At 41.2% G+C, this 24,736-nt stretch overlaps 1 protein-coding gene across 1 annotated transcript; it reads right to left on the bottom strand.

Annotated features, from left to right (window-relative positions):
• Nucleotides 1-1,838: 1,838 nt before the first annotated feature.
• On the bottom strand, nt 1,839-23,390 carry LOC104532030 (SWI/SNF complex subunit SMARCC1-like; the record flags this gene model as incomplete). The annotated part of the gene is made up of 7 exons (XM_029087252.1): nt 1,839-2,039; nt 5,032-5,124; nt 6,635-6,716; nt 10,329-10,414; nt 16,609-16,728; nt 23,161-23,279; nt 23,373-23,390. Coding segments are annotated over 7 exons (719 nt in total), but the record flags the coding sequence as incomplete, so codon positions are not given.
• Nucleotides 23,391-24,736: the final 1,346 nt, after the last annotated feature.

Raw genomic sequence — 24,736 nt, 5'->3', positions numbered from 1 at the left:
AGAGATCTAGCATCAGATTCAGATTGTAAAGCACATTAAAAACTGTTTTGTTTTTCCATAGTCAGTCGTAGCAAAGTTATTGCAATTACCTCTGATAAGTCTACTGCAGTGCAATCACAATGGCCTGGCCTGCCACGGTAACACACTTGCCTGCGTTAGCTTTGCCATGGCCAAATGCACGTGTGCTCTGCCTCTATATGACACAGATGTGACATCAGTAAAGTCATTTTAATGACTTTAAGAAATTCTTTTATTTCCTTTCCTGGCCACGTACATTCATACCCTAACACACTCTAGATTAAGATCCAGTGAGGCTTGAAATAGTCATCTGTTTCTCAACAGAAAAGAGAGGCATTTCTGGCTGGCAGGCAGAAGCACGACCCTCTGCCAGCTCATCTCGTCCCGTCTCACCTCCCAGACTCCTTGGCCAGCTGGTCCTGGAACTAAGAATGGGCACAGAGCACATCCTCCTACAGGACATTCAGTAAAGCCAGCAGAAATAGCATGGAGAGAGAGAGACACGCTCCAATTGGTCACTTTTTTAAATCTCTGTATAACCAAAAAGATTAAACTTCTCCCAGAACACTCTCTTGTCAAGTGGTAAGTATTTCCCCTCTCTCTTTCTGTATTCTTGTTAGACATCTGAATCCCCTCATTAATTTCTTCTATTAATTTATATGTATTTCAAAAGACCCTCTTTCCAGTACTAAATTCCACTCTCAACAGGTATTGAAAAAACACAATAGAGTTTTGAAGGAAGAATGTCAGGGCATGGGGTGGTAGTGGTGAAACAGATTTAAATAAAAAACTTCCAAGGGTCTAACAAAACTTGGATTTCAACTTTCTTCTTTCACAGCAGTGCCAGTAAGGACTTCAGGTTAATACAGACTTACTGAGCAACTTGTAATACTTTGCTGATTTTTCAATAAGGCACACACTCAGTCTGACTGGTGTTTTAAAGTTGTTTCGGGTTTTTCTATTTTATTTTAAACTACACAACTGACACAATGTAATAACCTACCCCCTGCAACCAAAATATTGAGAATATGGCCCAGAGTGGGATTAAAAGAGAAACCCTGAGGATTTGAAGCTGTATGGAGTTACACTGCCTGAATTCATGGCTGTTTTCTCACCTTAGTATAATCAGGGGCTCAGACAGCTCTGTCTAGCATGCTCACAGACTGCAAGACAGATGGGACCTACTGTGCTCAACCCTCTTCCAAGAACCTGAGGTGGTTAACAATAAACACAAACCTGTGGCTAGGCATGATATTAGCAGAAGTACAGAGCACAGACAAATACCAGAGGACAAACAATCCATGATTGTTCCTATACAGGAGCAAACGTTTCCATCTAGTGGCCATCAGATGGGAAGACAGGAACATGGCAAAGAGCTTTTGATTCTGATTTATTTATTAACATCAAAGGCTTTCCCACCGCTAGCTGATTCCAATTAATGCTTCACTCAACATTCTGACCTATACTTACACATTGGGAGACACCAGAGAAGCAGTGAAAGAAAAAAACAAAAAAGGAAACTTTGGTTTTAAGCCCCCTACTTTCCCTATCTTTCCTTTTAACTTTTAATCTACATTAATTTCTTTGTTAAGTTCTTCCAGACCCTTAGCTTTGCTCCTCTTCAGCCTCCAACTTATTTGGGACAAACAAAATTTCTAACTGCATTCAGGAATAAATAATATCTCAATTTCCAACACAATCATTAAAGAGCAGTCAGTGTTACAGATCTTAATCTGAAAACGTTGCATCAATTAAAAATGCGAATGTTACACCCAATAGTTAGAAACAGGATACAATGATTTTATTTGGAGTTGTCAATCCTAGAAATACTTTTCCAGTGGCTCGCGGGAGCAGGTCAGGAATGTTCTCCGCTTGTGCAAAAGCTCCCACAAGTGCTGACAGAATTTAGTCACATGACTGTTTCCAGTTAAAAATTGAAAAGCAACTTTACCATCATCCATTGAGGTAGGACTTGGATAAACATGGTGGGTAGCCTTTGATTTCTCTTCAGTTACTGTTCCCTGAGGGAAAGGTGGAAGAAAAGAAAAAACTGCATGAGAAACCTTCAACACATTACCCCAAACTTCTCAGCTGCTTTTTCTTAATCCACATCCCATGCAACCTAGAAATATTCATGACTAACTTCAATGCAGTTACAAACACCACCTCTAAGAAGTGCCAGAAAAAGGCAATTATTTTAATACTGCTGTCAAATTACTTTGTCATCTCTTGCTCTTTTCATCTCAAATCCTTCCTCCTCCTCGTTCCTTCTGCCCCAATTCTCACTGTAAATTGTTCAACTACCAGTTCATACAAACCTATTGAATATTTTGTAAGAAAGCATCTGTAACTTTTCTTCCACTAAATACACATTTTGGTCCAAAACAATTTCTAAATCTGACAATTTATATAAGATAAAATCTATGAGAAGCTTCACTAGAAATGGCTGCCCTGAAGAGAACACCCTTAGTATTCCAGAAAGGCTCTTATGTCAAGAGACAGAATAAACACCCATTCTTCCAAAAAAGCCTCCTAAATCATAAAACAAAGAGAATAAATTTGAAATACACTAACAGGATACCATTGTTTATTAAATATTCAAACAGGAGAATATTATTTCTTCTTGGTGGTTTAGGACATAATTTTCATGATGTATGAGAAGCACTTACATAGATGCCACAAACAGTTGTACATAAAGCACTTTCTCTACGTATGGGTACGTACAAAAAAACCCCCAAAAAACTACTATATGATTAGATATGTGCTAAATAAACACATATCACTGCTTAGTCAAGAAAACCAGTGGCCAGTCAAGAAAACCCTGTCCTTCCCTCACCTGGAGAACCATAAGGATTCTCCCAGATGCTGCAGAGATACCTCCAGTCTCTGTATATGAAGTGTCATTTCCAAGGACAGCAGAAATTCACAGTCTGCAGACTCTTCTGCAGAGAAGTTATTTTTTTGGAACAGTTTGTATTAAAATTTTATTCAAAATTTCCATTCCATAAATATTTGACAGATTTTTTTAAAGGACTTAAGAGCACATGGGATAGGTTACAGCCAACAATATGCAAACAACTTATTTAGAAGACAGCATCAAAAGGAGGAAAACTAAAAAAGCATGAAGATGCACTGCATTATGGTAGCAACATTTGGAGACTACTGTGGTATCAAGGGCTGAAGGGCAAGAGTTCCTACACCACCAAGAGTTCACAGAAATGGGTGAAGGGAGAAGAGGTGCTCTGAGCAACAGCAAAACAGAAAGCTGGAAAGTAAGAAGAATTTGAAAGCATTTAAAGGGAAAGGAAAGAGCCCTGGGATGAATGAAGAACCTGCAAAGTGTTTAAGGAATAATAATGGAAATTCTCCCTTTGTTCCCTGGGAGCTAAAGAAACTTCTCTAAATATCGAATCTGAGCTTTGTGAATCAGACCAGTAAGTTTCATGTTTCCTATGGAGCCTTAAAAAACCCAATAGACAACAGAGGAACAGGAAGTCTCTCTTAGATGTTATCTTGACTAAAAACAAAGGGATGGATAACTGTACATGAAAACAGCTTCCTGAAAGATGTAAGCAGATTGTAAAGCTTATTCTCTGCCTCTGCTAAACTGAATGTGACTGGACACTAAAGACATAGTAAGATTTAAGAGTTCTCTACCAACAAAACACTTTTCTTGAAGCAGAAAAATGCTAAATCTCCCTCATCACCTGATTTCAAGTTCCTAAATTATTATTCTGGCTCTTTTCAGAAGAATTCTCAACATTTATAAAGAAAAGTCAGAAAAAATGTGACTACCAGAAATAGTAACAGCATCTTCATCAGCAGAGAGAACAAACATCTTGCTGACAGCTCTTTTTATAAGCCCAGAGATCATACTAGCACTGTGCTGGGACAAGAATAGGTAAATAAATAAATAAATTTAAATAAGTAAATAAATAAATAAATAAAAAGCCAGTGAGCAAGAACAGGTAGTAACACAAATACAAGATGAGAATTCATAGGTAGGGCAAAGGTAGAAAGCCCAAAAAGCAGAATTAGGGACAATTTCTGTTTTCAGCTCTTCACATCCCTCTACAGACAAAGCTGTCTGCTCTGAAGTCCCTTAAATCATTCATGGATAGAGCATGCTTGGAGTTCACTACAGAATTCCTTTATGAAAGGGAAACGGAATCATTTATTCTAATTAAGCAAGAGCAAGCATCCTCAATCAGCTAAATAATTAAGAGTAACTTGTGAAAAATTACACAGCTGAAGCTGAGATGATGGCTGATAATCACATCACAGGAAATACATTTAATCTGGAAAAGAAACAGTTGACTTTGGCTCCAGCTGTGAACTCTCATAACACAAAGGGCCATCAGACCATCCAGAGTTCACATTCCAGGGTAGTTCTCTCAAGACAAGTGAAAAGACCGTTTACATTTTTAAGAGATGAAGCTATTAATCTTGTTCAGTTCATTGTTTAGGATATTAAATTAGAACGGCAAGATGTTGACTGCCTCAGAAATATGCTGACTACCTAGCAAGCAAGAGACTGTTGTTGCTTGTGTTCTGTTCAACACAAGTAAGAAAAAAGCAAGTAAAATAAAGCATTAAAATAGTGATTATTTTAAGATGAAAGCTTCTGTATGCTGTCCCCACATATCCAGAACAGCTGTATTACACACTACCTTCTTAGGTCTCAGGTTTGGTGAGCTTCTGGTTTATATCAGTAGGTATTCAACATGAAATCACCTAGGGTCTGCAGCCAACTCACCGAGACACCGTAACTACTTTTCACTTCAATCACCATTTCAGATTTACTTTTAGAAGAGTTATGATTCATTCTCCACATGAGGGTAACTACTAATGGCATTTTACAAATGATGAACGTTTGGTCTTAAGTGACTTCTTGCTGTTGCCTTGTGTTGTCAGGCACAATCCAGAAGTAACTGATACACTTAAGTCAGGTAAATACATTTTATCTTACAATTGACAAAACATTTGTTTTAAGAAATGCTATTTAACAGTTACCTGGTGACGTTTGACAATATCCTTCAATTTATTAGCCAACTTCAATTCTATATCAGGAATGAGGTAGATGGTGGGTCTGCTCAGACAATTGTTCTAGTGGAGAGAATAGGAAGTTAAATAAGAAATTAACAGGCCACCTGTGACATAAATCAAAAAACTCCTATTAAGATCACAGAATCATAGAATGGTTTGGGACCTTAAAGCTCCTCCAGTCCCAACCCCCCTGCCAGCAGCAGGGACACCTTCCACTAGACCAGGTTGCTCAAAGCCTCATCCAGCCTGGCCGAGAACACTTCCAGGGAGGAGCAGCCACAGCTTCTCTGGCCAACCTGGGACACTGGCTCACCTCCCCCACAGTGAAGAACTTCTTCCTAATATCTCATCTAAACCTCCCCTCTTTCAGTTTAAACCCATTTCCCCTTGTTTTGTCATTAAATGCCCTTATGAAAAGTCCTTCCCCAGCTTTCTTGTAGCCCCTTCAGGTACTGCGAGGCCGCTATAAGATCATCAACGCTGGAAGAAGCTCAGAAGGAACACGTATCAGCTTGTGATACAGCACACTAACTCGAGCTCCAGAAACCCCTAGGACAGCAATATTTCCTTCAGACACCTCCCTGCCAAAGTCTTGTCCTGGGTTTCTTTCTGGTCTCTGCAGATCTGCTGTCAGCTCCATCAGAGACACTATCACAGATGAGGGGAATGTGACCCAGCGTAGCTGTCCTCCCGTTCCTGCTTTCACAACAACATCTTTAATGGAAATCACCTCTTTGATTTCAAAGAGTTTCTGACAGGCTCTGGGAAACTTTGCTTGAAAGGGAATTTAAGTGTCCCACGTGTCAATTTCCAAACCTGAATCTGTCCTGTTGCACTGACATGCAGATTCATGCATTTCTGTGTTATGTGCAGGTACACATTCGTTTATTTTGGATTTTAACATCTGCTCTATCATGTACTGAAACCACCATACAATGGCAATAACTTTTTATAATAAGAGTATTGGTTCTTTTTGCTGTCCCTCCTATTTCCATTTTTGACAAGCACCTAAAAGTTATGTCTTGACTATATTATACACTGAGCTTGGTTTTAGAGTTTGAAAAACAACATTGTTATTCACACAGCAGTTAACAATTGTATAGAATCTAATTTTAGGTTATTTTTTTTTTATCTGCTCTCTTCAAGTCGTAACCTGCTTGATAAAGCAAGTGAGATCCTAAAATGTCCCCTAACCCTGAAAAAAGTCAAACTTGTATCAAGCTGAAAGACTCGAGCAAGTCAGCAATGGAATGGGTATGTACAAAAATAGTTACTCAGTCCTAAGGGTGCTACTGTCAGAGGAAGATGGAGACACTGGGGATGCTTTCTGCTACCTTACAAATAGGTTTTTTTTCCTCACACTATGCATAGCCACAAAATATCAATGAAAACTTCAGAATGTTTTCAAGTAATAACATGGAATTGTGACTAAAATGGGTGGGAGAGGGAGGGAAGAAGTCCTACAGAAGTCCAGTATGAAACTCTTCAGTGGGTCACAACAGAGGTGAACAAAAAGCCAGTAGAGCCCTTTCCCAAGCATGTGATCACACATTGCACAAGAGTTTCTTGCCTGCACTAGTGTTTTCTCAATGTTCATGAACATCTCCACATTTCGATCCATTCGGGATGGATTCTGCAGGTCAAATCTCCGCCTGTTAAGGAAAATTATTCAAAAATATTAAATTCAACCCTCCTCCATCCAGCAGTCAAGAATCTTTCATGTTGCACATAAAAACAGTGTATCATGGTAGCTATGTGAGAACACTTAAAGCACAATCACAAATACTTTTGCTTCACTTGGCAGCCCTTCACAAGCAAGAAAAATCACAATGAACCAAACCAACAAAATCCAACTGATTTGTGAAATGTTTAGGAAAAATGAAGGTTGACATTGTCCAGCAAAACCCTGTAGCAGGGGTGTGCATTCCACTACAGTCACAAAGGAGAATTAAACAGAAACATAATCAAATGCTCACGATGGATTTCAAGAACTAGATGAGAAAATTCCTGAACGAGGTCTCGCGTTTCTCTTACTTCTAGTTGCACCATCCACCAGTCCCAGATTCTAATCCAGGAAAAACACAGCAATTGGTCTGCCTGAGATTTTCTAAAATACTCATCTGTTTTGAGAACAAGCCACCCCACACACAGCACAGAGGAAGCTAATAATCCACGTAAGCATTTTACGATCATCTTTATTGGACTCTGGTACTTTCAAGTTTGCTAATTCATTAACAAAGTAATCACAATTCTTGAAATAACAACGTAGATAAGTGTCTATCAGAAATGGGGTGGGTAACACAAAATCAGAGACTTTCTGCTGGGAACCACCACAAGAGCCCCCCCAAAGGCTTTCTGTCATATCCACCTGACTGACTGTACATATTCAGAAGACATGGATGAATCAAATCAAGTGAAGAATTTGAGTGGTGACCCCCCAAGAACCTGAGAGGTGGGACAATAACAGCACTAATGTCAGTCCCTCACCAAGCTGAGCACCCGCAGGTGTCCACACTATCGCATGGGCTCATCCCCACCAGCCCAGGGAAACTGTTGTAGGAGCCTCTGAACAATTAGCTCTTCACAATTCAGCCTTTTCCAAAGCACAACGATATGTTTAGTTAATCAGGATGTAAAGCACCATCTGGGGTATTTCTGTACCTCCCAAGTTTTGGAAAAAGCTGTTGCTAGAGTCTGAAAAGGTTCTTAAGTGGAGAGCTGAGCTGGTGTTCAGGAGTGGCAATACTGGCAGCAGGGATTTCAGCAAATAAAATTAAAAGTGCCCTGAAAAAGCCATGCACATAATTACTATGCAGTGACTGATAGGCTTTAAGTTAACACCTCAACTTAAAATACAATAATTTATTCCTGTGCCTATAACTAACAACAGTTTCTTTTAAAGACATCAAATCCATTTTTAAAGCTTATAAATATACAATGAAGGTAAACCAAAGCAAGACTGATTTTCAGTCACAAAACTCATTACCACACAACCATGGCATCACATCAATATTACACTACCAAATTAAACAAAGTCATTTCAGCTGAGACCACCAGGTTTTTCTTCACTTGAGGCTCTCAAGCATTTTCAGAAAGAAGTTGCCCACGCAGGAGGTACTGTGCAAATATGCTGTAATGTTGGGCAGAGCTAGAAACATCCATTATTAGTGACTGATGGTTTCTCTCCTAAAGCAGTATTAGGGTCTCTTCTCCTCACACTAAAGACCTGGCAAACAACTTAAAGATAACATCCTTATATATTTATTAGAACCATCTTTCAATTTTAAAGGGAAATTTATGATCTCTTTAAATAGCATTGTGCATGTTGAAGGGTTTACAGTGACTTCTAGAAGTAGAGCCAGTCACATCAAGAAGTCTGTCAGTTTACTGCACAACACAATTCAATCAATATTTTACACCTAGAACACAAAGGATTTTAAGAGTCAAGATCAAGATGCTTCTCCAGTGTTCACCCACTGACAGCTTCGTGGTCTGTATTCAAAACATATGCTTCTTAAATGCAATAGCTTCAAGGAAGTGAAGGGAGATAAATGCCAAATAAACACAAACTAACCTATTTTCCTAGACACCTAATAAAATCTTCAGTAAATATGAAACAAAGATACTGGAAGCATTCAAGTTGGACCAAAATTTTTACATTTGGTTGCCTAAAATCTGCATCACATCTTCCTTCATTAAATGCTATACATGCCCCCAAATTTTTGCCTGCTTTTGAAACCCATACTTTAAGAGAAGCATGTCAATATAGTAAGAAACAGCACTTTTTTTTTTAGTTAGATAAAACAGCAGTAATAATTCTTCCTCTCCTTAGTTGAACTGATACCCTCTGGCAGGTTTTAGCGAACAACTACTTGAACTGCAGTGATAGACAAGGTATGTCCAGCTGCACTGGGTAAGTGCATTTTTCAGACATACCTATTATGACGAGGAAAGGTACTTCTCCTATAAGACAGATCATTCACAAACAGGTTAAGCAAGAGCGACAATACATACCATTAAAAAATAAATAAATTCAGGCAAAACACCACATATTATTTGGTTGAGTCAGTGAAGGATACATTCCAAGCTCTAAGTCTGATCCTCAGAGTTAAATTCAAGTATTACTTCCCCTCTACACCCCACATGCACAAACACAAGACACTACCCACGCTAGTTCTGAGGAATCAGCAAGAGAGTGAGAAGAGAGGAGGCAATCACGTATCTTGAGTTTTGCTGACAAATATAAATGACTGAAAACTAAATTTGTTTGGAAAAAAGTGGAGTGTTTAAATATGCAGGAAGTAGGAGCCATTTAACTCCTTTCTCTTAAGGCAAAGACACACCACACAGAACACTACAAACACAGATCATGCCCTGGGTGTTGGCAATATTGGAAGAGAAAAAAAACATGCCAGCAGTTTACTCATAGCAGCTTTCCAATATATCCATCACAGATATCCATTTAGCCAAGATGAGTATAAACTACTCCTAAAAACCACCAACCACCCTATAATAATTTTATTTTTGCCTTTGAATTTGCTCTTGCAGGTAATGAGTCAATTCCTGTTTCACGTCTGCACAACATCAGAACAGAAACTATTTAAATTCGTCTACAAGAACCTTCTCTGCTTATTTTTATCTATTGACTTTTCATCCTCTGATTTTCTCAAATATAGTAATTCATGTTACTGCTGTCTTGGGAAGGATTAAAACTTAGAAATACACAGGTCAAAGCACTACTAGGATGTCACATGAATAATTTAACACCAGTGCAAACAGCTACATGAGCAGTGTTTCTAACTCCTTACACTCCCCATTTATGGAGGTTGATAAGCAATGGAAAACTGAGCATTTATCAGTATCTATGCAATGCTTCATTTTCCCAGTTATAACTAAACCCTAGACTCAATAAAGTAACAAAGATTTACATCCTACAGATGGGAAACAGTGATTCTAAGATATTGGTTAATTTGCTCTGTCATCCAGCAAGTAAATGGCCAAAAAAAGCCTCAAGCTTGTAATTAACTCCTGACCTACAGGCTCAAGACTTTAAACTTGGACAACTTATCCTTAAATTCAGAAGTGTGGAGATGTGTCTTTAAAAAGCTACCATCAGCAAAACAGGAAAAAATTCCCTCTTCCCATCTCCAGCTCCCTTGCCTACCCAATTCTCCAGAAAGTATTAAACTTTTAAGTAGTTTGCATAAGCATTTCATGTGCTTAAGTTCATGCAAAAGGAGTAGAAATCAAAAATACAAACTTACCAGCCCTGTTCATTCTTATATTTGTAAGCAGCACCAAGAATGTGACATAATGTACCTCCAGCTTTGAAATCCATGAAGCACTTTGCCTAGAACCCAAAAGAAAAGAAAAAACACAATGATGTTGACTTTTATGTAATTATTTAAACAAATACATACTTGTTAGTGGATTTTTAGACATCTAATTTATCAAATGCATAGTTTAATTTTCAGATTAATCACTTGAGAAGTTTGATGTTCCCCTTTAAGAATGTTTTGAGAGGATTAAATGCATTTGGTTTAAGTAGAATCCTTCATGTTTGCAAGCAGAAACTGATATATATCTAAAAGCTACAATTCCTTCCTTACACGAGTAGCTTGCAAAAAAGTCCCTGCAAAGCTGTAAACCAGAAATCCAAACTACTCTTTGAACATCCATTTCACAGTAAATTAAACCTACGATCATAACTGTCAGTTAAGAAGTTTTTCATCTGTATTAAGTAGACCAAAACAAATCATTAGAAATGAACACCCACAACCCAGGCTTCATATTCACTACGGCTCCTGAAGGTCTCCATTCACATCCCTCCTCCACCACAACAAAAAGTTGTCAAGATCTGAAAGGTCACTGTTGAGATCGGACCTAAAATAACAAATCCAACTCATTTCTGATCAGCCTGCAGAAGAGAAGGCTCCAGGGAGACCTTATTGAGGCCTTTCAACACTTGAAGGCGCCTATAAGATAGATGGGGACAGACTTTTCAGCAAGGCCTGTAGTGACAGGACAAGGGAAATGGGTTTAAACTCAAAGAGGGAGATTCAGACTGGAGAGAAGGAAGAAATTGTTTACACTGAGGGTGGTGAGACACTGGCCCAGGTTGCCCAGAGAGGTGGTAGAAGCCCCATCCCTGGAAACATTCAAGGTCAGGCTGGACGGGGCTGTGAGCAACCTGATCTGGTTGAAGATGTCCCTGCTCACTGCAGGGGGTTGGACTAGATGGCCTGGAGATTTTATACACTAGGAATGTTTGTCATCAAGCTTCTATCTTATTTATCAGACCAGAACAGTTTGTTTTCTTTCAGGTCCGTTATTTTGCACCTCAGGAGTATTTGCTAACACAGAATAAACACCAAATTACAGACAGCTTTAATGTTGCTGAGAAGCATTTGAAATTCATTCTGCAACCAGGCAGCTAAAATGGTAGCACAGGATCTAAACAAAGCGTTGCCTTCCTTGGCTCTAGAGCTGCTAAGGGAAAGCAAAGCGGTTCTGTGAGATATCAAACACACCAGTGTCCAAGAACAACACAAAACAGATCCTTCAGAAGCATTCAACAAGAACAGAACTGCTCCTGCTCTACCATCTGTTTAGAGCCCAACTGTGCACAGGAAGGAATGAGGAGAGCTCAAAGCTCGGCAGCTGACGAGCTGCAGGCATTTCAGGACCACTCTTAGCAAACTGAAGTCCTCTTTGGATGGAGCAGTCTCTGATCAGAAGCTTGAATGAAAACAAAATGTTTTAACACACTCAATGATTTTATTGGCAGAAGACTTGGCTTCGAGAACACAAGTGTTGCTTTATAAACATGCACACAAACACGAGCTGCTGTAAAAAACCACCAAAAAATCTCAACATGAAGCCCTAAGACCCGTTGTAAGGAGTATTTCTGCAGCACTGGTGTGCAAATGGCTGTTATTTATCTTCAGCTGTCCTGCACACCTATGGTCATCCAGAGCCAACCTCTCCTGTTTTCACAGAATCCCAGACTGGTTTGGGTTGGAAGGGACCTTCAAGCTCATCCAGTTCCAACCCCCCTGCCAGCAGCAGGGACACCTTCCACTAGACCAGGATGCTCAAAGCCTCATCCAACCTGGCCGAGAACACTTCCAGGGAGGAGCAGACACAGCTTCTCTGGCCAACCTGGGACACTGGCTCACCACCCTCACACCAAACAATTTCTTCCTCACATCTCAGCTCCAGCTCCCCTCTGCCACTTTCAAGCCATCACCCCTTGTTGTGTCACTCCCTGCCCTTGGCCAAAGTCCCTCCCCAGCCTTCCTGGAGCCCCTTCAGGTACTGGGAGGCCACTAGAAGGTCTCCCCGGAGCCTTCTCTTCTCCAGGCTCAACAGCCCCAACTCTCTCAGCCTGTCCTCACAGCAGAGCTGCTCCAGCCCTGGCATCATCCTCGTGGTCTCCTCTGAACTGCTGACGTGACAGAGATACCACCCAACTAAATGAAATCACCACAACAAAGCCCACCTCATCTGCATTTGGGGAAACTGCTGATCCCAACATTGTACCCAGTGCTCCCTACTTGAAGTTCAGGGGCTGCTGCTGCAGCTTTGCCTTCACCCGTCAGTAGCTCACATTAAATCTTTCAACGACAAGGTCACACCTTTCGCGGTGACTCTGGCAAGTCAGGATTTTACAAGCACACACAGGAAGTTCAGCCAAACCTTAACCATGAAAAACAGCATAAAAATCTCTTTCACAGACATAAACACCTTTTTTAAAGTGTCAGCAGACTCTAGCAAGACCCTCTTATTAAACTGTGGTCATAGAATCGTTTGGTTGGAAAAGACCTTTAAGATCATTGAAATCTGATGGTGAGATCAAGGTGGTCATTGCTATTAGCGTAAAACGATATTTCTTTTAATAATTAGACAAAACCTGTTTCACAGGAGAGATGCAGCTGCCAATAAATCAGATTCCAGCAACATTTTTACTCAACAAAATCCATCATAACGAGGCAATTAAGACCAACTGGCCTTACAGTTTGCCGTCTTCAAGAGTTAATATCTCAATAAAGCCTTTATTTCAAATACGTGAAACGAGGTGAATTAATCAGCATTTGCTGTTTTGAGCACCAGTAAGGTTAGAAAATATGTATTTAAAAGCAATAATCAGAAGTTGAGCTGCAATAGTCCTTCATTTACCCTACATCTATTCACAGAGCCTGTACTGCACAGCATCCTTGCCAAGAACAGGAGCTCAAACACAGAACTAACAACCCTCCCTCCAACACAAGGTCAATTTCATCCACTCAAAGCACCAGTAAAATGTCTGAACTTTATTTCAACACACATGGTCTGTAGTGATTTAGATGCAGGCTAGGTCAGAGAGGTTTATCTCGAATACTGATGGAAGAGACCAGCTTCTCTTTGTTACCAACTGCTCCAGAGAACAAGGGTGAGGCACACGGGTTAGTACTTGGAAAATAAATATAAAGGCTCTCAGGTGAACTGGAAAAACAACCTTGGTTTGACATGTTCTCATCACCAAGTGCTCCGGGTGATGCTGTTTTGCAACAACTGCAGTTCTCAAGACCATGAAGGAAGAACAGCATCACCCAAGGGATGGACTATTAACAGCAGCCTTTAGTGATGGTAGTTACGAGCAGTAGTCACAAACTGAGGACTTCTGCCGTCATCTGCAGGTACACAGATGCCTGGAGCATCTGCCTGACGAGGAGAGGCTGAGAGAGCTGGGACTGTTCAGCCTGGAGAAGAGCAGCCTGAGAGGGGATCTGATCAGTGTCTGTAAAGATCTGAAATGTGGGGGCCAAATGGATGGGGCCGGGCTCTTCTCGGTGGTGCCCAGTGACAGGACAAGGGGCAATGGGCACAAACTGGGACACCAGGAGTTCCAGACAAACTGAAGGAAAAAACTTCTTCACTGTGAGGGTGCCGGAGTCCTGGGAGAGGCTGCCCAGAGAGGGTGTGGAGTCTCCATCTCTGGGGATGTTCAAACCCCTGTCCACCCTGCTGGAGATGGACCTGCTTTGGTAGGGGGGTTGGACTGGATGATCTCCTGAGGTCCCTGCCAACCCCACCACTCTGGGATTCTGTGATAGTGCTCAAAGTTTTGATGGCTTGGGGGTTGTTTCTTTCACACAAGCATGACCTCCTCCTCTTCAACTTCAGATCCTCCCTTGCTAGGAACGTAGTGATACTGAACAGTCACTGAGGTAACTACAAACTTTTAGCCTGAGTTTCATTCTGTTTCAGTGAAAGTCTGCAACAGCTTTTCAAGACATTTCTGGAGATCAGCATTGTCACTTGACACATCCCTTTGCTCCAGCTCTCTTCCCAAGCCAGACACAGTCCTGTAAAACAGAACCATTCCCCACATCTTCAAAGCACAATGGCAGGATAACAAAGTCTCCTCAGCAGCCTGAACCAGTACCTTGAATTCCACCTCTAAAAAAGTGAAAGCTAACCTCATCTTCAGAGTACACAGCCCATTTTTTCATAAAAACAATATAAAGGACTGATGAGCTGTCTTCTGTCGGCAGTAATTAAGAGCAGAGAGATCCAACTGCTCTAAACTCAAGCTGAGCAAATTTGATCAGATTAGACCTTCGAAAGAGCAAGAATAGTTAAACACAGGAACAACATATTTACAACACCACTGAAATCTTTATTACCCATTTTTAAGATAAGACAAATCAATTTAAGACTTGAGAACACTCACATGGGCTTATCAACTTGTTGAATGTTGGTGCAGTTTTATGGTCTACACCATGGTATCAAAACAAAGCACCACAATGGTCACCTCTGTCCCTAAAGTCTGTCATTATCACCGAGATATCAGGTGATCAGATTGTGAGCTGCATCTTAATGGCATCTTGTGGTGCTTCTGTGCACATTCCTAAGCACCCAGAGATTCACCCAACTACTAAGTCTGAAAAGCTCTCTTCTGAATTCTCAATCTTCACAAAAATTTACATAAGCAAAACACCTGGCAAGGAAAAAAAAATCACCATAAAATAATAAAAGATAATATTCTCTAAGCAGTGGAGCACAGAAGATAGAAGTACTCTCAATAGTTTTCAGAACAGCTTCAGTTTATGATATCATAATCAGCGATAAGTATTCCCAACTTAGTATGTAAATATAAACAGAACCCCAGACACAAGAGCTTCGGTTCCCAGTAAACATTCACAGAATCATAGAACCTTTTGGTTGGAAAAGACCTTTGAGATCATGGAGTCCAACCGTACCTGTCCACTACTAAACCAGATCTCTGAGCACCTCATCCACCCCTCTTCTAAATCCCTCCAGGGATGGGGACTCCACCACTGCCCTGGGCAACCCCTTCCAATGCCTCAGAACCCTTGCAGCAAAGAAATTCTTCCTCACATCCCATCTCAACTGCCCTGGCCACAACTGGAGCCCATTTCCTCTTGGCCTGTCCCTTGGGCCTTGGTTGAACAGACCCACCCCCACCTCTCTCCACCCTCCTCCAAGGGACTTGCACAGAGCCACAAGGTCTCCCCTCAGCCTCCTTTTCTCCAGGCTCAACACCCCCAGGTCCCTCAGCCACAAGGGAACTCAGCACACTTGTGCTCCAGACCCTTCCCCAGCTCCGTTCCCTTCTCTGGACACGCTCCAGCACCTCCATGTCCTTCTTGGACTCAGGGGCCCAACACTGACCCCAGCACTCCAGCTGCAGCCTCACCAGTGCTGAGTACAAGGCAGGATGAATTCAGTAGCAAAGACCTTCCCGTTGATGTCCACAACACCTACATACACATTTCTGACAGTTGTCTTGGCCCAGAAAACCAACCCTAAATCGGCCAACTGGGTGCTTGATGCCACCCTGCAGTCCTTGCCCTTCACAACTGAAATTCCTTTGTTCTTTTGTCCTCACCATTTCCCACATCCCTCTTCCCTCTGCCAGTTGTTTAGACTTCACACTCACTTGGACAAGTTTCTTTTGGGGGTTGGCAGGGTTCCAAGCACAACGGGGCTGATGTCTGAACACAATCACTGAGATACCACCGCTGAAGATGTGTCAAAGTTTGATCTTTAAATAAGTAACCCTTAAAATGTCCATGTTTCTGTATTCCAATATCCAGGGTGACTGGAAAACTATTCCAGATGAATCAGGTAACTATGTGCTACTAAAGAACATGGTAAAGCCATTTTTCAGTGCTGACAACATTAAAAGTTTGGTGTTTAATCACCAGAAATGCCTGATGGAAATCATGTTATTCAGTCAGTTTAGGACGCATCAGTCTGAACAGATTTGATTTAAAATTTACAAGTTTGTATAGAATTTTACTAGAAATTAAAACCTTTCCACAGTATTCAGGAAGTCACTTCCAAATGTATAAAAAATAAGATCTGAATGATCTGAAATTCTGCTTTTAAGGAGGAGTTGCTATTTTACCCCTTCTAGACATTGCAGCAGCAAAAACTTCAGGCTAATCACAGATCCCCCAGTCACACCAGCAGCAGATACTAGATGAAGAACACAATATGCTGTTGTAACAGCAGCAGGTCAACCCCCATACTCACAGGAAGCTTTGTGAAGGCAGGATTGGTGACATGTTTTCCAAAGGCATCTTCCTGGAATTGCAGCAGCTGCACCACCAGCCCAGCCAGTGTTTTATTGGTAGGAGCATCTGCTTGAACATACTGCAAGACAAAAAAAACCACATGCTTAACTTGGGATAGAGGATAATAAAACATGAAGACTGGTTTACTAATTCCCCAAAACCACTTTATCAGTTGTAGAGCAGAGTTTTAAGATTTAAGGATCACTGTGTGGCTGGGGTGGGGGATGTGGGCATAGGAGGAGCACCAAGCACAAACATTTATCAAGCTTTATTCTTAAAATTACAGCACAAATCAGTGAATCATCCTCAGTTCCTCACAGCCACCGCTATTTTACAGATGGAGATTAACTACTGCAATCTGATTTGTAGTTCCTAATAAAGGCCAGACTAATTCTGGCCCACACATACACAAAGCTTTCTCCAGCAACTTTACAAGCTCCTTCTGTAATCAACTACTACACTTTAATCCTAAGAGCATCCATTTGGTACTACATCACACGTCACGTACAGAGAGAAAAACTGATCAGGACAAGTGCACTTGCAATGCTTTGTGACAATCTAAGCATGTCCCAAGGTTACACTCCTAATAAAATGTGTATATGTAAAAGGGGAAATCACAGCATGGAATATAAAACAAAAAACCTCCCATGCCTGCTGAGTCTTCATTACTCCTCATATTACAATATTCACTTACTGGATGTAATCTCCTCACCACACCAGGAGACTGGTAAGCTAATGAAGAGCTGCTCTTAAAGAAGACTTTTAAGAGCAGAACAAATATTACTTGTTCATGTAGAATATGGAGTAATATTAGCTACCTTAGAGTCATTTACCAGCCTAACATGATGACTCACAAGGTCTTTGCTCTTCCCTCAAATCAGATTCTTCCAAAGCCCCATAAAAAAAAACAACAGAGAGCCAGAACCCTCCAAAGTTTAAAGCAGTGGTGTTAAATAGCAGTTAAATCTAACTAAGCTTTCCAAAGCACCACCTACCCAGCCAAAGATACTACAGACACTGACTTTTCCATCACAATTTAACAGTATGTCACTACCTCCAGATGCAAGTTCCTTCGGCATTTGTTAAGAGGCAGACAAGACACACCTGAGAAATTAAATCTTTCCAACTCAAAGGACACAAATACCTTTAAGCTCCTCAGGTGTCCTGCCCTGTGGATAAAACCTAATCCAGAAACACAAGCCTATAAAGAACAGAAAGATGAATTTCCAAAGCTGCCTTTTATTTAGCTCTCTCCCCTCCCTGCAGGAAAGGCGGGCACCTGTGACAATTTTATCCAGTTAAAAACTCCTATCAAGTCACATCAGTTACCAGAGAGATATGAAGCAGCAATAACACTCTTTATTGCTGTTAGAACCCAGCTGAAGATAAAAGATTTTCGTTCTTTGGCTTTTTAAAAACCTCCAGCCCGTCATGCTCCTCCCAGAGACCAACTATTTTCTTTCTAATTTCTGGACTAGAAGCTTTGAGTCCTGCAGCCAAACCCTCTAGAGCGGTTTAAACAATCTTTTGTTGGAATTACTGACCTTACGGTGGCAAAGTGGAGCACGTGACTCACTCAAGATGCCCCAGTTTAAATCCAGTATCTTCACTGAAAAGCCCATCCCAGGCTCTGCATCAGCTTACCAGGTGCTGCAGCTCAGGGGGAAGCCACTCTCGTGCCTTTGTCACACGTGGTACAATCCTCCAGCAGAGAAGCACATGACAATGCTTAAACCCCTACTGTTAAACTTGCCAGAACTCTTTTTATCAGCTTCCTAAGGTTTGCTAAACCAAAAAGGATGATTACCAAAATGCATAGTGCTGTGGATTTTTATAGCTGTTAATAAAAGATTTATCTTTTATTCCAGGTTGCCCAAGGAAGTTGTAGATGCCCCCTCCCTGGAAGTGTTCTCGGCCAGGCTGGATGAGGCTTTGAGCAACCTGGTCTAGTGGAAGGTGTCCCTGCTGCTGGCAGGGGGGTTGGGACTGGATGATCTTTAAGGTCCCTTCCAATCCAAACCATTCTATGATTCTATCTTGTATTAATTTTTGTGACTAAAATAAGTTACTTTTTAAAGTAACTTATTTATTTAAAATAAGTGGCTATCACACCCAGGATGTGCAGACACAGAATATCACAGCTAATAACCGCCCTAAAGCTCCCATCATTTTGCACGTTCAGCCTCTGCACCACCACCTTCTTCAAGTCTCAGCAAAACTCTTGAGCTCTCAGTTCAGCTGTGCTGATTATAATGCAATCAAACAAATTAAATTAAAAGGTGCAGGTGAAACAGGTATCTGCTAAACCACAGACTGAGGGTTTGCACACATCTGAAAACAAAGGCAGGGCAGATCAAGTGCCAGACTTCATATTCAATAATCCTGTTTCTATTACCAGGACAGCTTTGGTCTTGAATACATTCACATGCCACACATTAAACATCCAAAAAAAGCTGCTGGTTCCAGTTTAAGCCCAGTTTAAGACTATCTGCCCACCCAGCTGTAGCACTTTCTCCAAGTATCTAGATCGACAGATACAATTTTTTTCACAGTAAAACAGAGTATATTGTTGTAGCACATCTTTACTTGCTACATTTGCCTTTTTTTTTGTACAGGTTAAAAGTCTTAAAGCCTTCTGCACCAAGTGTAACACAATATTTTAAATTAATAAAGCACAAAAAAATGCATAAAACACAACAAGACAGCAAGCATCGATGGGACTCCTGCTAAGAGTGAAACAGAAGGATGACGAAATTCTGTACTTATGGCCATTGCTTAAAATAAAACACAAAAAACCCCAATAATCCATCCAAAAAACTTGGAATTTCACTAATTTACCTCTCAACCCACAGTCTACTTAAACTCACAGCTTCTGTAGGGCTCCTAGAGCAAAACTGCCTCCAGCATAAATAACTCTCTAGCTAAGGTTCTCCCAACTTCCAGTGCGAGGATCCCCTAAACCATGGGAAGACAATTCATGAAAAAGACAACCAGAGAAGGAACTTAATCTTCAGAAACACAAGCCAACACAAACAGAAAAGGAAAATCAATAAAGAAATAGTCAAAAGTTTGAGGTTTTCTACAAAATAAAGAACAATAATTAGTCAAAGTTTAGGGTTTTCTAGAAAATAAAAACAATAAATAGTCAAAGTTTAGGGTTTTCTAGTAGGGTTTCTTTGTCACTTGTAAATGAGTCGCCAAGACAACACTGTCTGCTGTAAATACACGGTGACCTGGAGCACCCAGCACTGCAACCTCAGCCCAAACACTGAACCCCAAAAAGGTGGCATTCTTGTATTGACTTACTCTATTTTTTTTTCCAAATGTTTTCCTTTGAAAATAAAAATATTACATGAGAATATAGCTTGGAAAGAGTATTCTTAGACATATGAAAGTTTTCAGGCACTTACTGCAGATCTCATTTTTGTCTCTTACAGGAGAAGCTATCAGAAAGGAGAAACCCCCGACTCTATTCTGAATTGCCACTATTCTTACAAATTCTTTATACAGTAAAGTCACTTCCTTGCATGAGGTTCCCCCTAAACAATAAAGGCAAAAAAAAACCCCTTCAAAAAGAACCAAAAGCCCCCCTAAGGCAAAAAAAACCCCAAACACTTCAAAAAGAACCCAAAGGTTCCTCTCACATATTGACACACACGAACCAGCAACACAAACAGATCTTTAAAGCAGTAGAATCAGTGAGATGATTTCCTGATCGATACACAGTGGTTTTGAGGGGACCACAGAGTGCTGGAGTCACAACAGAATCTGTCAGTTTTCCACTACTCTCCACAGCAGACAGAAGCACAAGATTATTTTGCATCAAATCAAGGTTTTTAACCAGCAAATTCCAGAAGACAGAAGTGATGCCCTGTTCCTAGATGCACAACTTTGACACGAGTTTTGCTCAAGTGCTGAAATACCAAAGCCCCATTGATGCAGCAAAGATTTTTCTAATATTTCATGTCAATTAGAAATAAAAACATCCACATAATCTTAAGTAGAAACCCAGAATTGCCTAGATTGGAAAAAAACTCTAAGATCATGGAGTCCAACCATGAACCCAACACTGACCAGTCCCCGACTCACCCATGTCCCTCAGCACTGTGTCTACACGACTCTTCAATCCCTGCAGAAAACACACATGTTCCTTCAGTGTAGCTCAAATAATTCAAGAATATAGAATAACCCCTAGCAGTGGAAATCACTTCTCCTCACCAACAAGATCTGCTGTTGCAGCTCCACTGGAAATCCTTTGTCACAGACCTAAGGGAAAGATTCATATTCCCAGTGCCCTGTGGTTACTGACCTCAAATAACCACATTATGGCTCTGCGCTGTAGCCCTGATACACAAAATCCTTTCCTCCTCCTAAAACAAAGAACATTTCAGCTCAGATGGCTAAATAAAGGGAAAGGAAAACCAACATTAAAATACTTTGATTTAGGTTGTAACCCTTGTTCCTTTTTTTAAAAGGCGAGAACACAAAAGAGCTGCAAACACAGGGAAAATCCTCCCTCGGATTAAATCAAAGTCAGGCACTGAAGAAATATTTGATAAGAGAAGTCAGAGCCAGCTGAAAGATAACTACAAACCCTCTAAATTCAGTTCCTGGCAGGCAGTGAACAAGCAGGTGGCCTCCAAACAGACATCTTCGGCCGTAACAACTGCCATTTCCTACTAGCTGCCAAGAAGCGACTCGTCCCTCCTCGCTGTCGGGCTGAGGCTTATTAATAGAAGGACATCAAGAGATCCCACCCTGCGCCCGTCCCCACCATCCTGCGGCTCCACCGGCACCAGTCCAACCATTTCCAAATGTCACATCCCACATCAGAGGCAGGAGCAGAGCCAGTAGGTTCTGCAAACCCACTTGGGCTAAATTAAGGTGAAACGACACCAAACGACCAGTTAAATGTTTTATTTATAATGGGAATAACCCGTATTACCAATGTTTTTAAGTTTTCCAAATTCAGGTTATCTTAGTTACAAAAAGGGTTCAGCACTCGCGTGGGATTCGTATCGTAGTTATGAGAGGGAAAAGGGAAAAAGAGAAAAAAGACAAAGAGAGTTAGAAGAGAGAAAAAGAGAGAGAGAGATGCACCAGCCCTGGGTCCAGCGTCAGTCCTGTCAACGGGGGTGTCCAGTCAACTGCTCCACACTATTAATTTTGAAAGAAAAGTTGTTATTCTACACTTGATACTAGTGCAAAGGGGGTCCCAGATCCTCAACAAATGATCCAGAATTCCAAGTGATATCTCCTCATCATGTTTAGTGTCACTACAGCTTCTCCTCTAACTCACACTTGAAGACAACGACCCGCTTGTTCTTTAAAAACCAAACCAAACCAAAACACTTGCTTCTTTGCTCCCTCCCCCCAAAATTATCTGTTTTCCAACTTTCTGCCTCAGAGGGGCAGGGCAGAGCTTTCAGAGCCAGCCAGTAGCTCCAGCTCCTAAAGGCCAATATACTGAACTGGACATGATTAACACACTGGGAATGGCCCTTAGGAACTACAGCTGTAAGGGCAAGGTTAGTCTCTGCATCCTTCTAATACATATGCCAAAAATATCCCATCCCAAACTATCTCTGGAAGATATTTTAAAGACAAGAAACAACTCTGCTTTATGACAAACCATTTTAATATGAGCAATTTGTTGCTTAATGTAAGAGGAACTACTTAAACAACACATAATATTAGAGGTTGCTGAGCACTGATACAGTAAGAAAGTGAATTGTCCAGTTTACTTTTGAACTATAAATTTTTACTTATAGTGGACACCTTGATGTCACCAGAGTTAGTCCACTCAAAGGCCATGAAAGCCTGTCAGATCCCCCAGGCTTTAAAAATTATAGCATGAACCTGCTTCCAACTCCCAGGGAAGAAAGGTTCAACCATCCCAACTGTGGTCCAAGGCCTGGGAAGAAGTGGGGAACCTCCTGCAACTCCTAACGCAGAGAAATCGCGTGAGATGGGCTCTGTACCTCACACACTCAAACAGGGAGAGGGAGGAAGCTTGGAATAAACCATTTTGTTTTCTGTCATTACATTTGTTGTCACTAACAGCATCCCCAGGGTTCCTTCCCTCTTTACAGGCATCCTTTACCCAGCTGCCTGAGCCTCCCCAACACAAGCTCCCACCATTTTTCTGCACATCCAGGGAAGGGCTCTCCTCAACGCCAGCACTTTAGTCAAGAAGAATCAGGCCCAGAAGGTTTGTGACATGAAAATAGTACATCCTTTCCCACCAGCACAGGGTTACAAAACCCACATTGCTGCCCAACAGAATTTATCACCAAAAGGTCTCTGACAGAGGCAGCTGAGTCCTCCCCGTCAACGAGAGATTTCCAACCTCTACTGCAAATTTTCCAAACACTATTTAAACCTCTTTTTTTTTCTCTTTCTCTCTTTTTTTTTTTAGTTATACTCTAGAGACACAAGAACTCCCAGATATTTGAAGCCTTGTCTAATCTAGAGACAAGAATGATAAGATTTGTAACTGCAATTCTCTCACTCTCTCCTCACGACTTCTGGATCCTTGACCAAGCTCGCTGCTGCTCTCGGGATTCTCTCTGACATTCCCAAAGCTCCCAGAGCTGGACACAACACCTACTACAGCTGACAGCTTCCCCACTGCCAAGGTACACACATATCCATTTTTAAAAGCATAAACTGGACAGAAGTCAGCTATAATCACCACGTATTTTTCTGAAAGAAGTCACGTACCTACGGCAAAGCTGCCACCTGAATTACAGGAAACAAAAATTAAGAAAGAAACATCCACAGTACAAAGAAAAATAACACAAGATGAACTAGAGTCCATTTACTGCATATCAAACAGGAATTAACACTTCCATTTAGAGTATTAAGGATATATCTTTAACCACTAATAATAAATACCAGTTTCCTTGTTTCTCAAAACAAAAAAAAATATTAATTTTTAAAAAAGTATTTTACACAGCAGTATTTTGAAATTCACTTGCCCAGTGAATCCTTAGTCTGACTCCAATTATCTTCCAGGGTTTAAGAATTAAATACAAGTATCTAATCTTTACAACCTGTAATACTGATAAGTGTAAACCAATTATAATAAAGGAGTTTTGTTTTGGCATACGAAAGGAAAGCTCCCATTCCTGAACTGCAGATAAGAGGCCCTGCTGGGCTAGTGAGGTGTGAACCAGCTTGTCTGGACAGCTTTGATTCACAACAGCGAGGGACAAGAACTGTTAATGCTTTTAAGAAGGTGACTTGCTCTTCTGCAAAACAGCAGGTGTCAGTTCAAAGTCATTTTGAAAGCTGATGGTGTTTTTGTAGGCATTCAGTTATGAAAATGAAATGAAAGGACGCTCCTCCTCAAACGTCTAGAAACACACAACCAAAACAAAGCCAAACTGAAGGTATAGTTTTACTTTCCAATCTCCTTATCAACATAAACAGCTTAAGCTGTTCACTCAAGCTACAACCTCCCCCTCACTGCGCCGATTCTACTGGACGTGGCCGCGCTCAAACAAGTTATGTGGAAGGACCGGTACAACACACCGCTGAACGCGCTCTGGTTTTCACCCCAGATCAGTTCACGTGCCCATTTCACAGCGCTGCCACACAAATAATCCCATCAACAGTACCCACAGAGCTTGTCCGTGGGGTACAGACAGCAGAACAGAGGGATGGGCTGCAAATCGCAGGTAAATATCGAGAATGAGGCACTTTGAGGTTATCATTGAATTGTTTTGGTTAGAAAAGACCTTTAAGATCATCGAGTGCAGCCAATGTCACAGAATCCCAGACTGGTTTGGGTTGGAAGGGACCTTAAAGCTCATCCAGTTCCAACCCCCCTGCCAGCAGCAGGGACGCCTTCCGCCAGACCAGGTTGCTCAAAGCCTCATCCAACCTGGCCTTCAACACTTCCTTTGGTACCTGGGGTATAAACTTCCTTAGTGCAAAGATTCAAGAGCCTAAAAGGTGAGAGGAATGCTCTGGAGCAAGCACTGTTGTGAATTGCTGCCTGTTATTTATGAACAGAGCACACAGCTGGTTGGGGTTTAATCAGGCTCCTGTACCATTGAACCGCTGTACTGAGTATTGGAAGA

The sequence above is a fragment of the Antrostomus carolinensis genome, unplaced genomic scaffold, assembly GCF_000700745.2.
Source record: "Antrostomus carolinensis isolate BGI_N321 unplaced genomic scaffold, ASM70074v2 scaffold47131, whole genome shotgun sequence".
NCBI classification, from domain to species: domain Eukaryota; kingdom Metazoa; phylum Chordata; class Aves; order Caprimulgiformes; family Caprimulgidae; genus Antrostomus; species Antrostomus carolinensis.
This window is presented reverse-complemented; position numbering and strand designations above follow the sequence as displayed.